We start from the raw sequence: 24,937 nt of genomic DNA, 5'->3' as shown, positions 1-24,937 counted from the left end.
TTTTGGGAGATTTCTCCTGTTCTTTCATTTGAGATATGTTTCTTTGTCTTGCCATTTTGGCTGCCTCTTAGTGCTTGTTTCTAGTATTAGATCTGCTATGTTTCCCAGTGTTTATGGGGTGGCCTATGTAGTAGGGGTTCTGTGGGGTCCTGTGGTCCAGTTTCCTTGATCACCTGAGCCGGGCTCTTCATGAATGTCCCATGTGTGGGTTATGTGGACCCTCCTTGTAACTGAGTCTTGATTGCTATTGGTCCATTCATGCATGAGATTGTCCCTCAGCCTGGCTGACTGTGAGTCTCAACCCCAACCACAGTGTGTGAGCTGCTGTTCAGGTGTTGACCACAAGAACTGGAATTCACCTAACCAGGGTTTTGTGCCTGCCGAGATCACCCTTTGGATATGCTTCTTGTAAAGCTTATTGGATCCTGCTCTGTTTTAATCTATAGCTGACCACTGGGCATACTGGTTTTGGGCATCTTAGAATGAACTCTGGTGCAAGCCAATGTCAGACACTGCTTGTGACTCGCCCTGGGTAACCTGTTTGGAACAGTCTCGATGTGGTTTCCTCTGTAAAACCTTGGCTATATGGCTTTCTTCAGCTACTTGTCAGTCACCCAAGATGATTGTTCTATAATTCAATTGTAATTCCACTTTGGTCCTGAGAGGTAAGTGTAGCTTCCACCTACTCTGTAGCCATCTTGGATCCTTTTATTGGCACATAATCTTTGATTAGTTGCTACTCGTGTTTGTTTGCTTTATCACAAACAAGATTCATTTCACATCTTTAGCTGGAAGTCTCAGTCTATGCTTTTAATTTAATATGTACATATTAAATAAGTTAAGAAATTAAAATTAAGCAATTTATGAGTCAAGCAATTAAAAATCGAGAGATGGCCAAAATATTAAATAAGTAATTGTCAAGTGAAACTCAGAACATCAGTGAATGTTTATAACAAAACAATTAGCTCTTCTGTGGGACTGTACAGAAGAATTTTACACCCAAAATACCTCCTAGTTTTTTAAACTACAGGTAACCTTCATATTCATTTTACTTTAGATCCCATTTATCCTTGATTGAATATAATTTAAAGTTTAAATTTTAAACTATACTAGAGGCTTGGTGCACGCAATTTGTGCACTCGGGGGAGGGGGTGTCTCTCCTGCAGTCTGGGGGCTCTTGGGGGATGTCTGACTATGGCTCCCCACGGGAATCAAGCCTAAGCTGTCAGTTGGACATCCTTAGCGCTGCTGTGGATGCAGGAGAGACTCTCACCACCGTCGCTGCGCTCACTAGCCTCTGAGCTTGGCCTCTGGCTGACCAGCGCTCCCTATGTGGGAGCGCACTGACCAGTAGGGGCAGCTCCTGCATCGAATTTCTGCCCCCTGGTGGTCACTACGCGTCATAGCAACCGGTCATTCCGCTGTTTGATCTATTTGTGGGCTGCGAGGCTGTGGTGGGCAGAGAGGCGGGTCTCGGCCCATCCTCCATGCCTCTGTCCGGCCCCTCATGCTGCGACCCCTAGACCCGACTACTGGCAGCCCCGCACCCGCTGGTGCCATTCCCACGCACTGACAGCACTGGCCCCGCTCACACACGCTGACAGTGTGGAGTGATTGGGGCTGCCAACAGTGGTGTGAGCAAGGGCTCTGGCACCGACTGGAGATGGAAGGGGGGCGGGCGCTGGCAGTGGGTACAAGCAGTGGATGCAGGCCCCGATCACACCTCGGGTGCAGGAGGAGGTGGAGAAGCCCTGAGGAGCGATCAGGGCTGGCAGCCACCACTCACACCCGCTGATGGCGCTGAGCGATCAGGGCTGGCGCTGGGTGCCGGCAGCGGGTGTGAGCAGGGCCGGCACTGGCAGCAGGTGCGAGCGCCCAGCGGGACCATGGTGCATGGAGGCAAACAATTTTCAGTAACCACCTGAGGCTTGACCCAATGACAGCGACCGGCATCCCGCCTTGGTCTGGTGCCCCGCTCACTTGCTCCACCATCCTGCTGCGGCCGATGCCTGCTATGTTCCGTGCTCCACTGCCTGCTGCAGACGCCCACCATGTTCCGCGCACACCCCCCTTGTGGTCAGCACACGTCATAGCAACCAGTTGTTCAGCCATTTGGTCTATTTGCATATTAGGCTTTTATATAGATTCTTATACTCACAGGCCAAGGCTGTAGATCATTAAGTCCCTTTTCTAATTTCTCAACATCTGGAAACTTTGTGGCTCCATCAGCATCTGCCATAAGGATCTTTTCTCCTCGAGAACTGAATACACCCTGTATTTAAAAATTTCAATTAAAACAAAGTTGCTTAAAATTAAGGCTAAATTCAATGACATATCTGTCTGTTCAGCTTTACTTAAAATATCTAAGAGTGAAATACCAGGTATGAAATGATAGGAGGAGGCCAAAGTTCACTTAAAAGAAATTAGATTGATTGGATCTTCCTACATGTATGTAATGCCTATTTCATAGTTTTAAAACTTTGTGAGGTCATACAACTAATACCTTAGAAGCTAAGAAAATACTTTTAGATAAATCAAAGATATTCTGAATTAATAGATTAAAAATGTGAAATGTCATCATATATAATATGTATGCATTGTTTATATATCACGGCACTTAGCACAGCATATCAAGAACATATTTATGGCCTGGCTGGCGTGGCTCAGTAGTTGAGCATCTACCTATGAACCAGGAGGTCACAGTTCAATTCCCCATCAGAGCACATGCCCAAGTTGTGGCTCAATCCCCAGCAGGGCATGCAGAAGGCAGGCAATCAATGATTCTTTCTCACTGATGTTTCTATCTCTCTCTCCCGCTCTGAAAAAAAAAAAAAAAAAAAAAAAAAGGATTTATGAAGACTGAACAAATATAATATATACAAATTTGCTGTGATATGCATCATAATTTTTTATTTTTATTTTGAACATAAAGTATTTTAAATAAATTGTTGAATAAAGAAATATGGAATTTAGATTTCTCTCGGAACCAAAATGGTGGCAGAATAGAAAGATGTGTCCCGAGCCTTATCCCGGAGCAGATAGAAAGAACAGCTGAGGGTCGCATGAGGAGTGTGTGCTGGAGAGTTAAGGGACAGCTATACTCCAGATGAAGGTGGGGGACTGCTGGACGGGGTTCCCCTGACCGGGCAGGCCCCACTGCGGCTGGGTTCCCCCCTGGAGCCACCGGCACGGACATGGAGACCGCGCCATCTTGAAGGGGAAAGTGGATGTTATTGGAAACCTGAAAATCTACAACTGCGGCACCCACCGAATAGCTGCGAACCCCAGAGCACCGCTCCCCAATTGGCGCAAACACACGGATGCAGAGGAGCTCTACACTCCACAACAGACAGGTCAGATTTCGCCTGGGATAAGGTGAGGTCTCTGGTCCCGGTGGGAGAGAGGAACGCGCGTTTTGCAGGAGCTGGAGGACCAGGGAACTCTGTGCCTAGAAAAATCCGTGGCTGTTGGGGCTGGGGTGATCCGTGAATGTGGAAGGGGGTCCTCAGAGCTGCTAACAGAGGGGATCTCTAAAAAGCAACCCATTTTGATCTGATGCAGAAGAACAGCCTAAAAACTCTGGGAGTGTGCCAGCTGTTTGGACACAAGGGGGAAAAGGGGATTGTGCAGGCTTAGGAGCAAACCCGGAGTTCGCACAATCACGCTTTCTCCTCTTTGAATCCTTGTTTCTGATTACTGAGCCCAATACATAGGATCACCCAGGTGGGGACACCCTAGGAGACTGCACGGGAAAGTTGTGTTTCTGGAACCTGGGGATCAGAGCGGGGAGTGACCGCCAAAGAACCAGCTCTGGGGCAGCCCACTCCAACAAACCGGTATTGAGTGCCACAGGGAAAGCAGGATCTAAAGCAGAGGCTAGAAAGGACTGATAGAACCGGAAGTCAACCCAGAAACACTGCCACCCAGGGGCGGAATCACAAATTGACTCCTGTGTAATCACAAATTAAGGAATACAAGAAAGAAAGACACACCACCTGCTTAAAAATCAGGACTGGCTTACAACACTGAGGAGCAGGGGAACGCAGGGAACTGCAATACTGTCCTGACTGGGAAACAGGTGTGCCAAACAGAACACTAGAGGAAGTGAATGACCTTCACTACTCCACATTTTTTTTTTAATTTTTTATATAATTTTTTTCTTTTTCATCTTTTATGTAAGAAACTAATTTTTATCTTTTTTCCTCACTTGATTTTACCTTTTTAATTATTACATTGTTATTTTCAATCAGAATTATTACTACTATTTTACTTTTTTTTTTTTAAAGAAGTGACATTTTATTTTCTCTTTATTTTACTTTGGGATTAGTGTTCTACATTCTATTTTCATCTTTCCTTTAGCATCATTCTACTCTATCTTTATGTCATCACTCTCTTCCTAACCTTTGCCCTTTTGTTGTCCTGTTTCTCTTACCCTTTTCCTCCATAGATTTTCCCTATTCTTTCTTTTTAGTCCGTTAAAATTTCACCCTACTTATATATCTAATTTCCAATCCCCTGCTCCAAGTTCATACACACCTCTCTCTTCTCTGTCTTCACTATCCAAAAATTGTTTTTCTCTCTGTCCTTTTGTTGTTGTTTGCTCGAATGTTGATTATATCATTATTTTATGCTTCTGAGATTCTTTTGCTTATTCTTTTTTGTTTTGTTTTCTTGTTTGCTTTGATTTTCTTTGTTTTTTACATCTGTTTTTCCTCGCCTCGCTTGATATTAATTGTTGTTTGTAGTTTGTATTCATCTCCAGGTACTCGTTGCTGGCATTTGCTGGGATTAGAGGCTTTTCTATTGGAGTTTTCCCCCCATATATACAGTTTGTTCCCCTATTCTTCTTATTCTCTTTCTTTTCTCTCTTACTGTTTTTCCTTTTCCTAATTTAATTTTTGCACTTCTTTTTTTTTCCTCTTCTTCTTTCTCTCCTATTCTCTAAATCGTCTTTCTCTGGTGGTCACTTTTATTTGGGGTTATTAATATCATGAATACATTTGTGTTCGGTGCCTTGTGCATTGTACCTTGTTGTGTTGTATTTTGTGCCTTTAAATCAATGCAGGAGAGAGAGAACTACATAACCAGACACCCAGAGAAGACAGATCATGGGGAGACAAAGAAACAGCCAGCATATGAAAGAAAAGCAGGCATCTCACTCATTTGTGGAATATAATGAATGGCAGTTGAACAAGCACAGATCCAGAGACCGAGAAAAGTCGATCAGAACCTCAAACCTCATGCTCTGTGGCTGTTCAGAACCTCAAACCTCAGGGAAGGAGGGGTTCGGTGGGAGTAAGGGGGAGAGATCAACCAAGGGACTTGTGTGCATGCATATGAGCCTAATCAATGGACACAGAGAACAGGTGGGTGCGGCATGAGTGGGGGGTGGGGAGTAATGGGGGAATAAGGACACATATATATAAAAATAATAAAATAAAATAAATTTTTTAAATAGAAAAAAAAATATGGAATTTCACTAAAATTTAGGAAATGTGGTTATATCCATATACACTGAGTGGCCAGATTATTATGACTACCCCATCAGTACTTCGTTGGGCCACCTCTTGCCTTCAATACTGCAGCGATTCTTCTTGGCATTGACTCCACGAAATGTTGGAAGGTGATGCAAGGAATCTGACATCATGCCTGATGAATAGCACTGTCCAGTTCTGTGAGATTTGATGGTTGTGGAACCAGCTGCCTGATGGCTCTTTTAACTTCATCCCACAAATGCTCAATTGGATTGAGATCTGGTGATTGTGGGGGCAACCTAAGCAAAGTCAAGTCTCCCTCATGTTCTTAAAACCACTCCTGCACAATATGAGCACCGTGGCATGGTGCATTGTTTTGTTGGAAAAAGCCATTTCCATTGGGAAACACAATCAACATGATAGGATAAACTTGATCAGCAACGATACTGATCAGGTATCGTTGTGCTATTCAGACATTGTTCCACATGAATTAAAGGGCCCAAACCATGCCAGGAAAACATGCCCCAAACCATAACACTGCCCCCACCAGCTTGAAGGGTTGTACTCATGCATGTGGTGTGCATGCTTTCATGCTGTTTCCACGAAATTCTCTTCCATCTGCATGATGCAACTGGAAATGTGATTCATCAGACCACATGACTTTTTTCCAATGCTCAACTGTCCAATCCTTGTGTTCCTGTGCAAATTGGAGACGTTTTATCTTGGTAACTGCAGACAGCAAAGGTGTTCGAACAGGCCTTTGGCTTCCATATCCCATACAATGCAGTGTACGGCTAATTTGCCTACAAACATCAGGTGGTCAGAATAATCTGGCCACTCAGTGTATATTGTTATATTAGGCAGCTGACACTTAGCAAAATTACGCACTCAAGTTTGAATTGGTTATTTGGGTAAAATATGGCACAGAAATAAACTATATATATGTATATATATATACTTGATGTATATATATGTATGTATGTGTGTATATATATACATACATACATATATATACATCAGCTCCTAATTTCATGGTGCACTTCAGTGAATTAATTTTTTCTTAAGTACAAATATATTTGACTTGATATAGTAAAATACACCTTTGATATCACTTAAAAGTGTGCAGATAAAATATACACAAATGTAGATAGAAATTTGATCATTTATTCTATGGAGTAGGTCCACTAATTAGTGTCTGTAATGTTTATCATATTCATTAGTATATGGGTAAAAAAAGAAACAAAAATGTTATATTTAACACCTGAACAACATATATGAAGTTTTAGAAAAAACATTACAAGGTACAAAATCTGTAGCTATAAGTATAATATGTAAAAACAAATAATAAAGGACTATTTCAATGATACATGATAAAGGTAAACTGGAGGTCATTAATGGAAAATTGTCCTTGGCTCTCTAACATGTTAACGCTGCCTCATCAATTTTGTAAAGGGGAGTTCTTTAATGCTTGCTACTCTTCCTTCTGCTGTTGATGGCCTTCATTGCCATTCAGTCACTTCCAATCCTTTCGGACTACTGATTTTTCTTCCTCCTTATGTGGCTCATTTCCCAAGGCTTACTTCCTGACCCTTCTTTATTCCCTCTCCCTTGCCAATTTAATGGCTTCGACTATCATCTGATGTTTGTGGATGATTCATTCATATCCTCTCTCCCTGGTGCACGAAATTCATGCACTGGGGGTGGGGGTGGGGGAGTGTCCCTCAGCCCAGCCTGCACCCTCTCCAATCTGGGACCCCTCAGGGATGTCCGACTGCCGGTTTAGGCCCGTAAACAGGCAGTCAGACATCCCTCTCACAATCCGGGACTGCTGGCTCCTAACCGCTCACCTGCCAGCTTGATTTAACACCTAACTGCTCCCCTGCCGGCCCGATCACCCCCAACTGCCCTCCCCTGCCAGCCAATTTGGTTCTGATTGGTCGGTTTCTATGCCAGGCAGCGTCAATAGCTCCGCCTCCTAGGCAGCCATTGGCTCCTCACAGTTCACCCAGATTTTGTTCTGACTGGTCAGTTTCTATGCCTGTCAGCATCAAAAGCTCCACCTCCTAGGCAGCCATTGGCTCCTCACAGAATTCACCATCATTAGAGGTCTGGTATCAGCCAACATCTTCTTTGTGAAGTCTGCTATTTTCCTCATGTGCCTGAGACTGTTATTGATTTATCCCAATATATTTTCTTTCCTTTTTCATTACTAATGGAACCTTGATTTTGTGAAGAATGAATATGTTAGTAAAAACATTTTTTAGTCTTCCTTGGAAATAGAGGTGGCCCTGTAATAATGTTCTGGCTAGTGAAATTTAAGTAAGTCATTGGGTGGAGCGTCTGGGAATGCTCCTTAAAAGGGAGAAAACCAGTTGGCAAGCATCTTCTGCCCTTTGTCCTTCCTCCTATCTGGAATGTAGATGTAATTAATAGTGCTCCAGGAATCATCTCGTGTGTATGAAGAAAAGAGAGTGAAAGATAGGAGCTGGATTTCTGATGGTACCGTGGAGTTGTTGAACAAGCCTTGGACTGTCTATATATATATATATATAGACTGCTTTTATGAAGGGTTGGGGGAGGTGCTAAATAAATAAATAAAACTCCAAGTCATTTAGGGCATTATTATTTGAAACTTTTTTCTCATAACTGACTTTTGGCTTTTTTGTTACTGTATCTTGAGTCCTATCTGATATGCTTCAGGTGAAAGTAATCTCTTCTTTCTTGGAATTTCTATAGCACTTCATTTGTTTTGCTCTCATAAGTACAATCAGCCTTTCTATTACACTATCAATTTCATCAGGATAGACTATATCAGATTGGTCTTAGTTCATGGCACCCTACTTAACACAGTGCCTTCATATAGGTAAAATTTAATACACAAGAGCACTTTGCAAACTGCAAAATAAACAAACAAAAAAATAAACCATGTAATCTTATTATCCAATGACTCTACCAAAGACAAGAGATAGAAAAATTGTAACATTTTAAACTTTGATTAAGATAAACATATTTTTCTGAATCACCCAGTATGTTATAGATATCAAATATTTTCAGATTTGATCAAATATACCTATACATATAAAGTTATTACTAAAAATAATTTCCCACTAATTTGAAACCCTGGTATTCAACTAGCTAGCTGTAGAATTCACATGTGCTACAGTCTGCAAAAGAGGTTATTCAAAATATCTTTATATTTTATTTATTTTTTAAATCTTCAGCCAAGGATATTTTTTCCACTGATCTTTTTTCAGAAGTGTTAAATACTCTTTATTTGATATTCTACATAAACCACACTAAAATGTATTTCCTTCAGTAAAAGGCAATAGTTTAGATACAGGGAATTTTATTAAATTGGCATAGTGGGGATCAAAAAGATAAAATAGTCACTACCAGTTTATCCTCAGCGCTTGCCTTTTAACAGACTAATGAACACAGCTTGAAACACAGGCAAGTCTTGCAGGTCTAAGAGACAGTGAAAGGATTTCCTCAGAATTTAAACATATTAATACAACCAATTATGTAAATCTAAATATAAGCCAATCTCCTATAGGTTTTGAAATGGCACTCACCACCTCTGTGAAAACTTAAACATTATGAATCAAGTCCAATCCTATTTTTAGAAGAGGGCAGTGATAGCGCTTGCTGAACCAAATTTACCATCAAAGCTCAAAAAGTTGACCATATTCATTTAAACACAAGCCAATCTTAAATAAATCACGACTGCCCAAAAGAAATACTCTATTACCCATTCATGATCTGAATTTTGGTGTATGAGATCAATTTAAATATGGTACACATAAAAAAAAAATCAAGAGACATTTGTAATAAATAAGGCAGTAGCCAACTATTACTCATTAGTAGCTTTTTTGAGATAAGCTATCAAGTCTGCCCTTTCTGCACATTTCTTAATGTCAACAAAAATAATTTTTATTCCAGGGATGTACTTCTTGGGATTCTCCAAATACTCCATCAGTGTAGCCTCTCCCCAGGTGAGACCTTTGTTCTTTCTTTCTGTGTAAGAAAATCCAGGGGCCTGACCTGTCTTTTGCCCAAATAGACCGTGGAGATTTGGCCCAGCCTTGTGTTTGCCTCCCTTTCCACAGTAGAGCACTGGGCACACTTCTGAAAAATCTTCTTGTCCTTTTCAACATCACCCATTTTTAACTCACTCATTAGTCGTTGTGTGACACAGAGGTTCCCACTTGCAAGCCAGATGTCACACTCCCTAACTCCACTGATTTTTAGAGAATGGAAGGGAGGGAAGGAGAAAAGGGGAGAGGTACAAAGAGAGAGAGCGACACATACACACATCAACATGAGAGAGACACATCAATTGGTTGCCTCCAGCACATGCCCCAACCAGGGTTGGGGATCGAACCTGCAATTTGTGTCCTTGAATGGGAATTGGGCCCATGATCTAATCACCGAACACACTGGCCAAGGCGAAAATATCTTCATATTTTAGATAAAAATGTTGAAATTATGTATTACCATTTTAATAGCTCCACCTTTCCCACGATTCTTCACCAGCGTTATCACCCGTATTTTGTCACTTCCATATTTCTGGCAATATTTAAAAGCTACCTGTCAAATTACATAAAAGTGAGAAAAATTAACTTGGATTACAAAATCCTATATAATAAAGAGGTAATATGCACATTGACTGTCACACCCTTGAACAAGATGGTCACCCCCATGTGGTCACAAGATGGCCACCACATGATGGCCAGCAGGTGAGGGCAGTTAGGGGTGACCAGGCCAGCTGGGGAGGGCAGTTGGGGGTGATTGGGCCGGCAGGGGAGGGCAGTTGGGGGTGACCAGGCCTGCAGGGGAGGGCAGTTAGGGGCAACCAGGCCGGCAAGAGAGAGCAGTTAGGGGTGACCAGGCCGGCAGGGGAGGGAAGTTAGGGGCGACCAGGCTGGCAGGGGAGAGCAGCTGGGGGGCAACTGGGCCAACAGGGGAGGGTAGTCGGGGGCAATCGGGCCGGCAGGGGAGCAGTTAGGTGTTGATCAGGCTGGCAGGGGAGTGGTTAGGGGTTGATCAGGCTGGCAGGCAAAAGTGGTTAGGGACAATCAGGCAGGCAGGCGAGCGGTTGTGAGCCAGCAGTCCCGGATTGTGAGAGGGATGTTCCCCGAGGGGTCCCAGATTGGAGAGGGTGCAGGCTGGGCTGAGGGACCCCCCCACCCCATCAGTGCATGAATTTCGTGCACCGGGCCTCTAGTAGTAATATAAAGTGAGTTTCTTATTTTGGCTTAATCAGTTAATTGCCACGTGTCCAAAAACGGAAACTATCCCCACAGGCTACAATATTTTGAATTTAATTTAAAAAATCAATTTGCAATGAATATTATAAAAATAAATATATTACAATTTGGGTATTCTTGAATATTTTCAGTTGAAAATTCTCACGAAAAATGATTTTAAAGTTGGTCTATAGATGCTTATGGCAGGCAAATGGTTAAACACTGCTATTTCAGTTGCCCTCTTCCTGTGACTTGATTATGCCCACCATGCATTTTGGTCGCCCAGGGGAGTTGTTGAATTCCTAGTGTCAAAATACGACACCAGGAATTGACCTACTAGGCTGAAGTTAGACTTCACTTCCCTGCGAGGAACCAGTAGCACAGGCAGCTGCTGTCCCCTTATTATCTCACCTTCTCTACCTAAGCTACTGAGCTTCCAGAAAAAAACAAAATCTATTTGCTAACATAAACACTTGTGACCTAAGCCTGCAATACTGCTCAATGACTTGTTTATTTGTCAGCAAGCAATCTCAGTCCCTAGAGAGGTTGTTTGTATTCTGGACCATTTCCCTCAAATTTCATTTGAATTTCTCTTTCTCAGCAGATATCCATACCATAACTTATCCTCTTCTGGATCTTCAATCTCCTCCTCTCTGTTGGCGCCACAGCCTTAAACATGCTTAAGACTCCAGCATACTAAATATTTTCCTTTGATTTCACTATTATCTCAAGAAACTGTCAGTATTTTTTTATTTGTAATCAAAGTCTTAAAATTGTGACCTACATGTATAATATATATAAATCTATATATTGCTATCTACATCTCTTCCTCATGTTTAGTCTTCAAACCATTGTAGCACAGCTCATATCCTTTGCTTTTCCACATTAAATCTCTTAATATTCTCATCTTTCCATTTAACCTCCTAATCAACAGTACCCTCTCCTCTTGGCACTCATTTCCATAGGCAGTTGTGAAGTTATTTTAATCTGGCTTTTGCCCTCCTATTGGGCCAGCTTAAGATGCAGCTCAAACACCATGTCTTTTTCCTAGTTTCTATGATCATCCTCACCTTGCCCTCCAGGAAAAAGGTAAGTAATTCTAATAATAGGTTCAAAAGGCATTTTCTCATTTAACTGTTACTTTACTCATCACATAATGTAACTGCAGACCTTGCCCACCATGCAGTGGGCTACTTAAAGGCTAACCTTACTATTTCTAGTGCCTGACACATAGTCTAGAATTGATTAATCTCAATGAACAAATGCAGCAACAGTCCTTTGTACATACTCCTATTACAACATTGTGGTAGACACTGTTAGCTACCTACCCAACAAACAATGCCTCCTTCTTCCTTACTATTATGGCTCCAATCTTACATAGTGACAGTGTGTACAGGACTAGACAATGAATTATGATTGGTCTAAATCTGCTTTGCCAAGTATTTTCCCAGTCCTCCTTGCAGGTATGGGTGGTCATGTCACCAACTTCTGGCTTATGACGTCTACTGGAGGTCTGCTCTCTATAAGGATTCTGGTAAAGCTTTCTATTTCCAATTAAAAAGGAGAGAGGCACTCAAAGATAATAAATCTTAATGTCCTGGCTATCTCTTACTGCTTAGGACATGCGATATTTGGAGCTGTGGTAATTTTGTGATGAGGAAGGATATAAGAATTGAAAAGCTGCTTTCCCTCAGCTGGACTGCTGCTGCTTCTGTCATCTCAGCAAGTGATCGATGTTTATGTTCTAAGCCCCTCCTTTCATATAATTAACAAATTTCTGGAATAGTCTGTGTTTATGTTTTTCATTTCACATCCGTTATTCAAAGTGCAGCACCTAACCTTCCTCAAGCAGATCCCATAATACTGTCTGGCCTCTATGCCTTTGTTTACACTATATTTTCAATCTGAAAATACTATCCTCCATGTTCTTAGTCATAATCATCCTTAAAAGTTCAATTCAAAAGTCACTTCTCTTTCTCTCAAATTCTTTACAATATTTTATTTTCAGCACTTTTTACCTGCATTACAGAATTTATGGGCATATTGCACAACTGTCCTGAAGACTTCTTGCACAAAGAAGTGGACTCATGTATTTGTATGGTTCCTCCAGCATCTAGAACTTCATGTATATTTGGTATTTGTATACTTGGTATTTAACAAAAAATCATTACTGATGAATAATCAAGTAAACAGGTGTTTCCCTGTGTACTTATTATAAGGTACATTATGTTGCTATGTAACAAGAATATTATTAATACTATAAATGAATCTTTTATTATAAAAATAGAAATATCAAAGAAAAAATGTGAAGCATCCTAATATATAAAAAACCTGGGTCGAAACGACCAGTAATGACTGGAGGCTGAACAACCGGAAGTCAGTGCTGGTCCCACCCCCAAGCAAGAGGTAAGGGGCAATCAGGCAGGCAGGCAGAGGGGTTAGGGGTGATCAGGTAGGCAGACCAGCAGTTAGGGGTGATCAGGTAGGCAGGCAAGTGGTTAGGGGAGATTAGGTAGGCAGGCCAGTGGTTAGGGGTGATCAAGTAGGCAGACAACCCCTAGCAGGGCTGCTCCCACCCACAAACAAGTGGTTAGGGGCAATCAGGCAGGCAGGCAGAGGGGTTAGGGGAAATCAGATAGGCAGACCAGCAGTTAGGGGTAATCAGATAGGCAGAGTGGTTAGGGGAGATCAGGTAGGCAGACGGCCCCTCATAGGGCTGGCCCTGCCCCCAAGCAAACAGTTAGGGGCAATCAGGCAGGCAGGCAGAGTGGTTAGGGGTGATCAGGTAGGCAGACCAGGGGTTAGGAGTGATCAGGTAGGCAGACCAGCGGTTAAGAGTGATCAGTTAGGCAGGCAAGCGGTTAGGGGAGATCAGGTAGGCAGACAACCCCTAGCAGGGCTGCCCCCGCCTGCAAGCAAGCAGATAGGGGCAATCAGGCAGGCAGGCAGAGGGGTTAGGGGTGATCAGGTAGGCAGACCAGCAGTTAGGGGTGATCAGGTAGGCAGATGGCCCCTTGCCCGGCTGGCCCTGCCTCCAAGCAAGCAGTTAGGGGCAATCAGGGAGGCAGAGTGGTTAGGGATGATGAGGTAGGCAGACCAGCGGTTAGGGGTGATTAAGTAGATAGGCGAGTGGTTAGGGGCAATCAGGTAGGCCAATGGCCCTTCGCAGGGCTGGCCCCCCTCCCCAGCAAAGAAAGAGGGAGGCCCAGGTCAGCCAAGCCATTGCACCCAGCCTGTTGCCTGCAGAGGGAGGCCACTGGTGGCAGGGGAAGGGGGGCAGCGCTGCACAGATGGCAAGCAGTGGCAGCTGCGGGGGTGGGGCCAGGTGCCCACAGCCCAGGGAAGGAAAGCCCCGATAGGCCCTGATCTCAGGCCAGGTCTAGGGACCGAGGGGTCCCGGACTGTGAGAGGGCACAAGCCGGGCTGAGGGACCCCCCCGCCGCCCCATGTACCGAGTGCACGAATTTTTGTGCACCAGGCCTCTAGTTAATAATAAAAACACTTAGATATTTGAAGAGTAATTTATCAGGATCACTGGCAAGATTTAATAAATGTCCTACTGCAAAACTAGGTGGACCTGGGCCTGGCAGCTACAGGTCTAAGAATGGAGGAATGAGAGGGGATAATACTCAAAGACACTGTTACCTCCTATGGGTAAATCTAGATAGGGGTATGACAAAGGACATATCTGATACCCAGTGGGGATATGAAGGCATCTTCCTATTTAAATGACTGCATTAGAATCTGTCAGGCAAGGTGCGGCATAAAGAACAGAATCATGCTTAAGAAAAGAGGCACCATAAATTGACAGGCAAAGAGGGTTCCCCAGAGGCCAAGGTGAACCATTGTTGTGCATGTTCTCTCCCATTTGGTGATCTTCAAAGCTTCCCTGGTTTTATGAAATAGTGGAATAGTAGATATACATAAATAAAATCTCTGGAGAGAGAAACCAAGATGGCGGCATAGGTAAGCACCTAAACTGCTGCCTCGCACAACAATTTCAAAACTACAACTAAAAGACAGAACGGACACCATCCAGAACCACAGGAAAGCTGGCTGAGTGAAAATTCTACAACTAGAAGAAAGGAGAAAAGCTCACAGAGAATTGGAGGTACGGCAAAGGGTCTTTGTGCGCGCAGAGAGGAAGGGTGGCTGAGAGCCTGGCTGACTTTCTCTGGCGAAAGGGGGAAGCCCCCGACGCACTGAACCCCGGTTCTGACTGCACTGAACCCCAGTTCCGGGCGAGCCCCTGGGGACCCACGCTCTTACGGGGGGAGTCTGGACTCTCGGGCGGAGACTGGGGAGCCAGGGAAGGCAGAGGACTGAAAGCGCGCACGTTCCAGTGCGCACAAAGGCTGCGGAGGTTGTCACAGGCTTTCCCTAGTGGAAGGGAGTCGGAGGCTCCTGACTGCACTGGGCCCCAGTTCTGACTGCACTGAACCCTGGTTCCAGGCGAGCCCCTGGGGACCCACGCTCTTGTGGGGGGAGTCTGGACTCTCGGGCGGAGACTCGAAAGCCAGGGAAGGCGGAGGTCTGAAGGCGCGCGCGTGCCAGTGTGCACAAAGGCTGCGGAGGTTGCCACAGGCTTTCCCTAGTGGAAGGGAGTCAGAGGCTCCTGACTGTACTGAGCCCCAGTTCTGACTGCACTGAACCCCAGTTCCAGGCGAGCCCCTGGGGACCCACGCTCTTGTGGGGGGAGTCTGGACTCTCGGGCGGAGACTCGGGAGCCAGGAAGGCAGAGGTCTGAAGGTGTGCACGTGCGTGCAAGGGCAAGGCTGACGGGAAGCCAAAACTGAGACTCCACCCCATCCAAGCTGAGCACAGAGGCTATTGCAATTTGGCAAGTCTAATCCTATAAGGCTGTCTCCAGCACCGAACTTCTCCCAGCATAGACACAGCTGATCCTTACAGCCAACTGGCCTGGAAGTCAATTCTTCCCAGTGATACCAACAACAATCAAGACTTAATTACAACAAGGCTATACACACAGTCCACAAAGGGGTGCACCAAGAGTGTCCACCTCAGGTTAACTGGGGAAGCAGACCCACTGGGCCATATTGGAAACCTAGCACAAATATCTACCTTACCAACTCAGGGAATCAGTGAAAATGCGGGGTCAAAGAATCAGATCACAAACGAAAGAAATGGAGGAAAACAAACGACTGGATATAGAATTCAAAACCACGGTTATAAGGCTTTTTAAGAATATCCTAGAAAAGGCCGATAAATATAACGAGACCCTCGAAGATATGAAAAAGGACCAACTAGAAATTAAACATACACTGACTGAAATAAAAAATATTATACAGAGACCCAGAAACAGAATAGAGGAACACAAGAATCAAGTCAAAGAATTGAAATACAAAGAAGCAAAAAACACTCAACCGAAAAAGCAAAAAGCAAAAAAAAAAATCCAAAAAGTTGAAGATAATGTAAGAAGACTCTGGGACAACTTCAAGCGTACCAACATCAGAATTATGGGGGTGCCAGAAGAAGAGAGAGAGCAAGATACTGAAAACCTATTTGAAGAAATAATGACTGAAAACTTCCCCCACCTGGTGAAAGAAATAGACTTACAAGTCCAGGAAGCCCACAGAACCCCAAACAAAAGGAATCCAAAGAGGACCACACCAAGACACATCATAATTAAAATGCCAAGAGCAAAAGACAAAGAGAGAATATTAAAAGCAGCAAGAGAAAAACAGTTAATTACCTACAAGGGAGCACCCATACGACTGTCAGCTGACTTATCAACAGAAACTATGCAGGCCAGATGGGAGTGGCAAGAAATTTTCAATGTGATGAATAGCAAGAACCTACAACCAAGATTACTCTACCCAGCAAAGCTATCATTCAGAATTGAAGGGCAGATAAAGAGCTTCACAGATAAGAAAAAGCTGAAGGAGTTCATCACCACCAAACCAGTATTATATGAAATGCTGAAAGGTATTCTTAAAGAAGAGGAAGAAGAAAAAAGTAAAGAGAAAAATTATGAACAACAAATACATATCTATCAACAAGCGAACCTAAAAAAAGTGAATTAAAAACCTGAGGAGCAGAATAATCTGGTGAATATAATAGAATCAGGGGCATAGAAAGGGAGTGGACTGATAATTCTCAGGGGGAAAGGGGTATGGGGGGTTCAGGAAGAGAATGGACAAAAATCATACACCTATGGATGAGGACAGTGGGGGGGAGGTAAGGGCAGAGGGTGGGGTGGGAACCCAGTGGAGGGCAGCTATGGGGGGAAAAAAGAGGAACAATTGTAATAATCTGAACAATAAAAATTTATTAAATTAAAAAAATAAATAAAAAAAATAAAAGAAAAAAAATAATAAAAAAATAAAATCAATGAAAACATATAAGTAAGAAAATTATTTAGCCCAGCTAGGATGGTTCAGTGGTTGAGTGTTGACTTATGAACCAGGAGGTCATAGTTGGATTCTCAGTTAGGGTATGGATTGTGGGCTGGATCCCTAGGAGGGGGTGTGCAGGAGGCAGCTAATCAATGAGTCTCTCTCATCATTGATGTTTCTATTTCTCTCTCCCTCTCTCATCCTCTATGAAATCAATAAAAATATTTTTTAAATTAAAAAAAAAAAAAAAAAAAGCAGCAAGAGAAAAACAGTTAGTTACCTATAAGGGAACACCCATACGACTGTCAGCTGATGTCTCAACAGAAACTATGCAGGCCAGACGGGAGTGGCAAGAAATTTTCAATGTGATGAATAGCAAGAACCTACAACCAAGATTACTCTACCCAGCAAAGCTATCATTCAGAATTGAAGGGCAGATAAAGAACTTCACAGATAAGAAAAAGCTGAAGGAGTTCATCACCACCAAACCAGTATTATATGAAATGCTGAAAGGTATTCTTAAAGAAGAGGAAGAAGAAAAAAGTAAAGAGAAAAATTATGAACAACAAATACATATCTATCAACAACTGAACCTAAAAATCAAGTGAATTAAAAACCTGAGGAACAGAATAATCTAGTGAATATAATAGAATCAGGGGCATAGAAAGGGAGTGGACTGATAATTCTCAGGGGAAAAGGGGGTGGGGGGTTCATGAAGAGACTGGACAAAAATCATACACCTATGGATGAGGACAGTGTGGGGGAGGTAAGGGCAGAAGGTGGGGTGGGAACTGGGTGGAGGGGAGCTATGGGGGGAAAAAGGAGAAATAATTGTAATAATCTGAATAAAGATTTATTTAAAAAAAATAAAAAATAAAATAAAAAATAAATAAATAAAATCTCTGCTTCTTCTACTACCCATACTATAGAAATGGAAAGTATTTAGCAAAACTTGAGGGTTCTCTGATGAGCAAAACTAAGATTTTACACCTGCTAAATTATTCCATATTTTCTAGCTACTGGCAATTCTAAAAGCAAGTTTACTTACCTTCGAAGTCTGGTCTTTGCTGCCATCATCAACTACTATCACCTCATAAGTAAAAGTAGGATCTTGTTTCTGTAAGAAGCAAAAATAACATACCACAATTTGGCATAACTGCCATAAAGAACTCTAAAAAAATTTTAAAAATAATTGTTGTAGTGTTAACATGTATATAAAGTAGTGAATAAACCACATAAAATAAAAAGGCCAGAACAAACAGGAGAGACCCTCGGTAGGAGTAGAGGTTGGATACTAAGTCTCTGTGAGCATCCTGCTCTTCCTGTCACACGTCAGTGAAGGAGCCAGGTTCTTGTGGTGCTGAGTACATCTGTAAGATGCTACAAGGTGTATGAGAAAAAAGCCCAAGAGGTTTGAAGTCAGAGAGTGTAGATTCCAATCTGGATGCACTTCTTAGCCTTACAACCTTAGGCAAGTTAACATTTTTGGCCCATTTTCTCATTAAAAGCAACAACAACAAAAAACTAGTCTATGTGGCTGGTGTAAAGATTACATGTAATAGCCGAAACCGGTTTGGCTCAGTGGATAGAGCGTCGGCCTGCGGACTGAAAGGTCCCAGGTTCGATTCCGGTCAAGGGCATGTACCTTGGTTGCGGGCACATCCCCAGTGGGAGGTGTGCAGGAGGCAGCTGATCGATGTTTCTCTCTCATCGATGTTTCTGGCTCTCTATCCCTCTCCCTTCCTCTCTGTGAAATATCAATAAAATATATTTTAAAAAAATATATATTTAAAAAAAAAGATTACATGTAATAGAAGAGATAGTAGCCTCACCTACAATAAGACCTCAATTATCTTTCTCTTTTAAATTAAATTTAAGAGTAATCAAAAGCGAGGATCTCGTATTATAGAGTAGATAATACGAGCTCCTCTCTTTTGATGACTCTTCTATCTTCCCTTTCCACACACACACACAAAAACCTAAAGTAAATCAAAACAAGGAATTTTCTTTAAAAAAATTCAGCCACAAAGCTTACTTATTTTCTTAAACTCTTCAAGGAGATTGCAACAGTAGCTGATGCTATAAAACAGTGGCACATATTACCTTTCTTTTCTTTAGCAGGAAAAAAGAGGAAAATAAATGAGGGGGGACTCTTAAGAATAATAAAGAAATACAAAATAATTTCACCTTAATTGTGTCTTTCAAATTAATTTATTAAAACATCACAGAAGTGAAAGCAGCATTGTGCTATCATACAAAGTCTGCAGATACTCTATCACTCAATTTTATGTAAAAAATCAGGCAAGAGAAGATAAACATAGGTAGGTGGGTACATAAGGGAAATGTCAGCTTTGCAGCTTGCTTTCAGGTCGCCTACCTGCCTCTGGAAGTAGTGACCTACGTGCTGGGGTTGTCTAGCAACAAGCTGAGAACAGGGGCCAGTGATAATGATGGCCCAAGCAGAACCAACATTGCCTTTCACAGTGGATCTCACCTGGGATCCACAAGTTGGTAACCTGGTATAGTTTTAATTGGAGACATTATATTAAAAGAGAAAACATGATACCTGTCTCTCTTCTAGATAGCCCAGAGCTTCATCCATCATTATAGGCACTTAAAAAAAAAAAAGGTACATTAAAAATTGCTTTTGAAATCCTATATAATAAAAGAGTAATATGCAAATTAGCCATCACTCCACAACAAAATGGCCACCCCCATAGCCACAAGATGGCGGCACCCAGTCCTCTCAGGCCTGCCGGATTCCCCCAGTCTCAGGGAGGGCTGCTGCTAACAGCCTGCAGAGTAAGTGGCCTGGCAGAATGCTGCACAGAGGCCCTCCTGACCCTTTATAAAAAACAAAAGCAAATTCACTCCCCACAGCACAATCCCCTGCCAGCGCCGGCAGCCTGGGCTGGGGTCTCTCCGCTCCCCCACGGCACAATCCCCTGCCAGCGCCAGCAGCCTGGGCTGGGGTCTCAGCCTGGCAGGGGCGCCACACCCCCATGGTGCGATCCCCTGCCAGCGCCAGCAGCCTGGGCTGGGGTCTTGCCACACCCCCATTGTGCGATCCCCTGCCAGCGCCAGCATCCTGGGCTAGGGTATCAGCCTGGCAGGGGTGCCACACCCCCACGGTGCGATTCCCTCCCAGCTGCGGCAGCCTGGGGTCTCAACCACTGAGTCACACCAGCCAGGCAGATATGGAGGAATCTTAAATGTTTCTTTTTTTAAAAAATATATTTTATTGATTTTTTACAGAGAGGAAGGGAAAGGGATAGAGAGCTAGAAACATCTATGAGAGAGAAACATCAATCATCTGCCTCCTGCACACTCCCCACTGGGTATGTGCCCCCAACCAAGGTACATGCCCTTGACTGGAATCAAACCTGGGACCCTTGAGTCTGCAGGCCAATGCTCCATCCACTGAGCCAAACCAGTTAGGGCTGTCCAATATGTTAAAGAAAAAGCCCTATCTAATAAAGAGGGAATATGCAGGGGAGTGCATTTGGGGGTGACTGGGTTCTCAGAGGAGGGCAGTTGGGGACAATTGGGCTGGCAGGGGAGCAGTTAGGCGTCAATCAGGCTGGCAGGGGAGTGATTAGGAGGTGATCAGGCTGGCAGGCAGAAGTGGTTAGGGGCAATCAGGCAGGCAGGCGAGCAGCTGGGAGCTAGCAGTCCTGGATTGTGAAAGGGATGTCTGACTGATTGTGGAATCGGGCCTAAACAGGCAGTTGGACATCCGCTGAGGGGTCCCAGATTGGAGAGGGTGCAGGTTGGGCTGAGGGACACCCCCCCATCCCAGTGCACGAATTTCGTGCACCGGGCCTCTAGTTGTTACAGGATTCCAGGGCAGAAGGAATAGGGAAACTGAGATAGGAAAGTTAAATCAAGGCCAAACAGTGTGGGCAATCTGCAGCCAGCTTGTAACTAACAAACCTTTATCTTCCCCAGCCAAGGACACTTGAGAGCAAATGGTTAAAAACCTCAATGAGAGAATTCAGAAAAGGAGGGAAAAAGGGGATAGGAAAAAAGGGTACTTTTACTCCCTAAGCAGAGAAGCCAGCAGTCTCAAGGCTTGGCAAGGTAAAGTTGCCAGGTGTTTTTCATGATTTCTGGGAGGGCCACACCAAAGTACAAAAAAGGGACCTTGAACCCTAGCTGGTTTGGCTCAGTGGATAGAGTGGTTGGCCTGTGGACTGAAGGGTCCTGGGTTCATTTTCAGTCAAGGGCAGATGCCCAGGTTGTGGGCTTGATCTCCAGTAGGGGGCATGCAGGAGGCAGTGGATCAATGATTCTCTCTCATCATTGATGTTTCTCTCTCTATATCCCTCTCCCTTCCTCTCTGAAATCAATTAAAAAAAGGGGGGGAATCTTGCAAATTAATCTGTATCAAAATATTCAGTAAAGGAATTTTGAAACTTATAGAAAGGAGGGTATATAATACCTCGGACCCCCATCCAAACTGCTCTTCAGATTAGTTGAGAGCCCGTCTGTGCTTCATGAGCCAGATGTATAGGTTTGCTTGCTTTGCTTTTTCAATAAAGGTGCATGCTTTAATAAATTGGCTTTTCACACTGCAATCATGGTCTCTTGTACAAATTCATTTACACTGATCTCTGAACACAAATAATCTGGCCACTCAGTGTAAATATATATATTAGAGGCCCGGTGCATGAATTCGTGCATGGGTTGGGTGTAGCCAGCCTGGCCAGGGGGAGGGGACATGGGCGGTTGGCCGGACTGCCTGCTGGTCGAGGGGACAATTCGCATATTAGCCTTTTATTATATAGGATTATATAGGATATACACTGAGTGGCCAGATTATTATGCGTTCAGAGATCATAATAATCTGGCCACTCAGTGTATATGAGAAGACAAAGATCAAGGTGGGGAATAGTCCTTCTCCACTGACTCAGGGGGTGGTCTGGGAACACCTCACTGGTGTTGGTGAGAAGTAACTCTAGCAAAATGATTTATCAAGTTCTAACACACTCAGAGCTTACTTTTGGAAAAAATCCATATAATCTAAGAAGCTACTCTGGGTCCTTCCTGCACTAACCATTTACATTTGGAACACCTGTCCGCTGTTCACATCTTGCTCATTACTCCTCAAGTCCACTTCAGTCTCACTATTTTATGCTGCTGCTCATAGCCTCATAGCTAATATTCTCTTTTCCTCTTCTGAGCTGCAACTACCAACTAATTAGATACTCACCACAGCCCATATCTACTAATGTTCTGGGAAAGGCAGTAAAATGCAATACTATAAATTTCCCTTTCTTCCCAAATCATCCCTTACCAGAAAATCAAAAAGGGCTTACACCGCTTTTCTTCATTGTATGAAGGCACAACAATAGAAAGCTGTTTAGTAGGTGAGTCCCTTATGCTGGGTAGAGTTTCCTTCTGTCCTCTAGCATTTAAGAAGAACTTCTCTTCTTCATGTCTATGAAGAGGTGGCATTTCTGTAGCAGTTACAAATGCAACAAAGGAAATCTAAAAGCAGATATGTTAAAAAGAAATTGTTAGGTTCACCTTTATTACATTTGTTATGTTCAAACGCTGTATCATTTATGTAATTTCCCCCCCCTCGGTGGGAATATTTATTCTCAGTTTTCAGTCCATTAACAATGGTATGGAGGTGACTCCAAAATTCAAAGCAGTCTTAAGAACAATGTAATGTATTAATGTCTTAAGAGAGACTGTCTCTTCCCACTTGTCATTCCCTAGGGTTCTGTCATCCTAGATCTAATAGGGAACAAATTACAGAAGTACAATCCATTCTTAGATGTGCCAAACCCCCAATCCTGGACACACATATAGTGAGGTTCCATCCCTACTTGGAGCCTATGTGTGACAGAGGACAAGTTCATATAACAACTGGAACATGTGGGATGAAGGCAGACCTCCCATCCAGGACCAGATTGACCCAGGGTATGAAGAAAAGATTCTCCCAATCCCCATAGTGGGGACTAATAATGCTTAAGAATTCTTGGCACTTACCCCCATATTTCAATTCAAAATACAGTATTTTCTGGAGTAAAGTATCAAACTTGTAGAATATGTATCAAATATTGGTAGGTGCCATGCACTATTAATATTATAGCCCGATGCATGAAGACTCGTGCAAGAATGGGCCTTCCTTCCACAGGCTGCTGGCACCGCTTCGCTCCGGCCGGAGCTGCGTTTCCACCTTCCCATGCTGCCCAGAGGCCTGGAGCAGCTGGGGCAGTGTGGAACGCCTGTGTCATTGCCATGGTGACGATGCAAGCATCCCGCCCCGGCCACTCGGTGCCTGTGTATACAAATTAACCCACCATTTTTGTTGGGTTAATTTGCATACTCACTCCTGACTGGCTGGTGGGCGTCGCAAAAGTATGGTCAATTTCCATCTTTCTCTTTTATTAGTGTAGATAGCTCCCTTACACATATGATTAGGAGCTAGCTTTGAAATAGCTATTCTTTGGAATACTACTTCTATTGGCACACCTTCTGTTTCTAAACAATCAATCTATATATTACTCATTTGTAATTTGACAATCATTTATAATGTTCCATTGGGTACACACTGAAATTGCATATGCTTGTGATTGGTGTAAGCATGGACAGTATCCAGACTAGTGGGTTCAAGTTATTGCTCTGCACCTCTGGTATCCAGATTGTATTTTGTAAATTCCATCTCCCACTAGAAGCAACCAGTGTCCTAAGAGGAATGTCTGGTTCAAGTTGGGGCAGGAAATGGGCAATGGTGGAATAGCACATCAATGATAATGAGGACGATGCAAAAAAGGTCAAAGTAGCCAACTTGAGGGGCTCTCATTGCCTTATGATGGGAGTATTTGAGCATCAAATTGCTGTAAATCCATTGAAACAAATAAAAAATATTTTAAATCATGGATTCATAACACTAAAAATAAAAAATTAATTGGTCATCTTTGTTAAGATGCCAGGGAACTATGACATTATTTTGAAAACTTGCTTTTTATCTTACCTTGTATATATGAACAGTATTTCAGGTTAACTGGTAGCTGAGGATTAAATTATTTTTCATTATTGGTTTCTAGGTAATATACGAAGGAATGATAAATTAGAATATTCTACTTTTGCCAGTGAAATAATGAATTTAGGTATATTCCCAGTGAGATAATATATTTAGGTAGTGATCATCAATGCTAAAACCTTTAGGTAAGTGACAAATTTTATAACTGGTGGGTCAGACTAACAACATCTTAACACCACAGAAATCACGCATTATAAATCTCTTGATGTTATAGAAGAGGAAGTATTCAGCATCACTCACACACTTTTCTTGATTAAAAAAGTCAAACAAACATTTCATAAGTCTCTAGATGTAACTACTAGTTTACAAGAAATTCAGGAGACAGAGCTAGATATTAAAAGGCACCAAAATGAGTTCAGTCAGTAAAATGCAAACTGTGAAAAATTCTACAGAAAAAATGACCACTTATTAAAGGGGGAAAAAAGGGAAGAGAAATTGTTATAGATCAAAAGACTTCAGACATATCAATGAAGTGCTAAGTATGTGTGAATGTGACTGGAAAAAACTGACTATTCTAAGACATACATCAAGCATTGGAACTGATAGGGTATTTAAAACCACTAAATAATGGTTAATGTAAAAAATAATTTGTGAGAATCCTACTGCCATTATATTTTCAAAGGGGTCCTATCTTTTTAGATAAATGCTAAGGCTTTACAGGTAAAATATTATGTCTTGGATTTGCTTCAAAATAATCCAGAAGGAAGTGGGTGGGGAGAAAGTATGTATGGAGAATGGAGATAAATATAACATTAGTGGCCCAGTGCATGGATTCATGCACATTGAAAGGAAATTAATTAGAAGAAA

At 42.8% G+C, this 24,937-nt stretch overlaps 1 protein-coding gene across 4 annotated transcripts in view; it reads right to left on the bottom strand.

Annotated features, from left to right (window-relative positions):
• ALG5 (ALG5 dolichyl-phosphate beta-glucosyltransferase) overlaps nucleotides 1-24,937 on the bottom strand; it is a 91,835-nt gene that overhangs the window by 64,167 nt on the left and 2,731 nt on the right. For 2 of the 4 annotated variants that reach the window (XM_080661877.1, XM_080661876.1), the window contains exons 2-6: nucleotides 22,395-22,566; nucleotides 19,643-19,689; nucleotides 18,125-18,193; nucleotides 9,969-10,061; nucleotides 2,159-2,272 (exon numbers count right to left, since the gene is read on the bottom strand). In XM_080661877.1, the coding sequence (XP_080518003.1) occupies nucleotides 2,159-2,272; nucleotides 9,969-10,061; nucleotides 18,125-18,193; nucleotides 19,643-19,689; nucleotides 22,395-22,533 (462 nt within the window). In that variant the 5' untranslated portion in view covers nucleotides 22,534-22,566. Of the gene's footprint in view, nucleotides 1-2,158; nucleotides 2,273-9,968; nucleotides 10,062-18,124; nucleotides 18,194-19,642; nucleotides 19,690-22,394; nucleotides 22,567-24,061; nucleotides 24,099-24,937 lie in introns of all 4 variants that reach the window. The other 2 variants (XM_080661878.1, XM_080661879.1) reach the window with 2 other exon arrangements.

The sequence above is a fragment of the Plecotus auritus genome, assembly GCF_963455305.1.
Source record: "Plecotus auritus genome assembly, chromosome: 3".
NCBI classification, from domain to species: Eukaryota; Metazoa; Chordata; class Mammalia; order Chiroptera; family Vespertilionidae; genus Plecotus; species Plecotus auritus.
The sequence above is the reverse complement of the archived record's forward strand: the minus strand, read 5'-3'. Positions and strand labels throughout refer to the sequence as shown.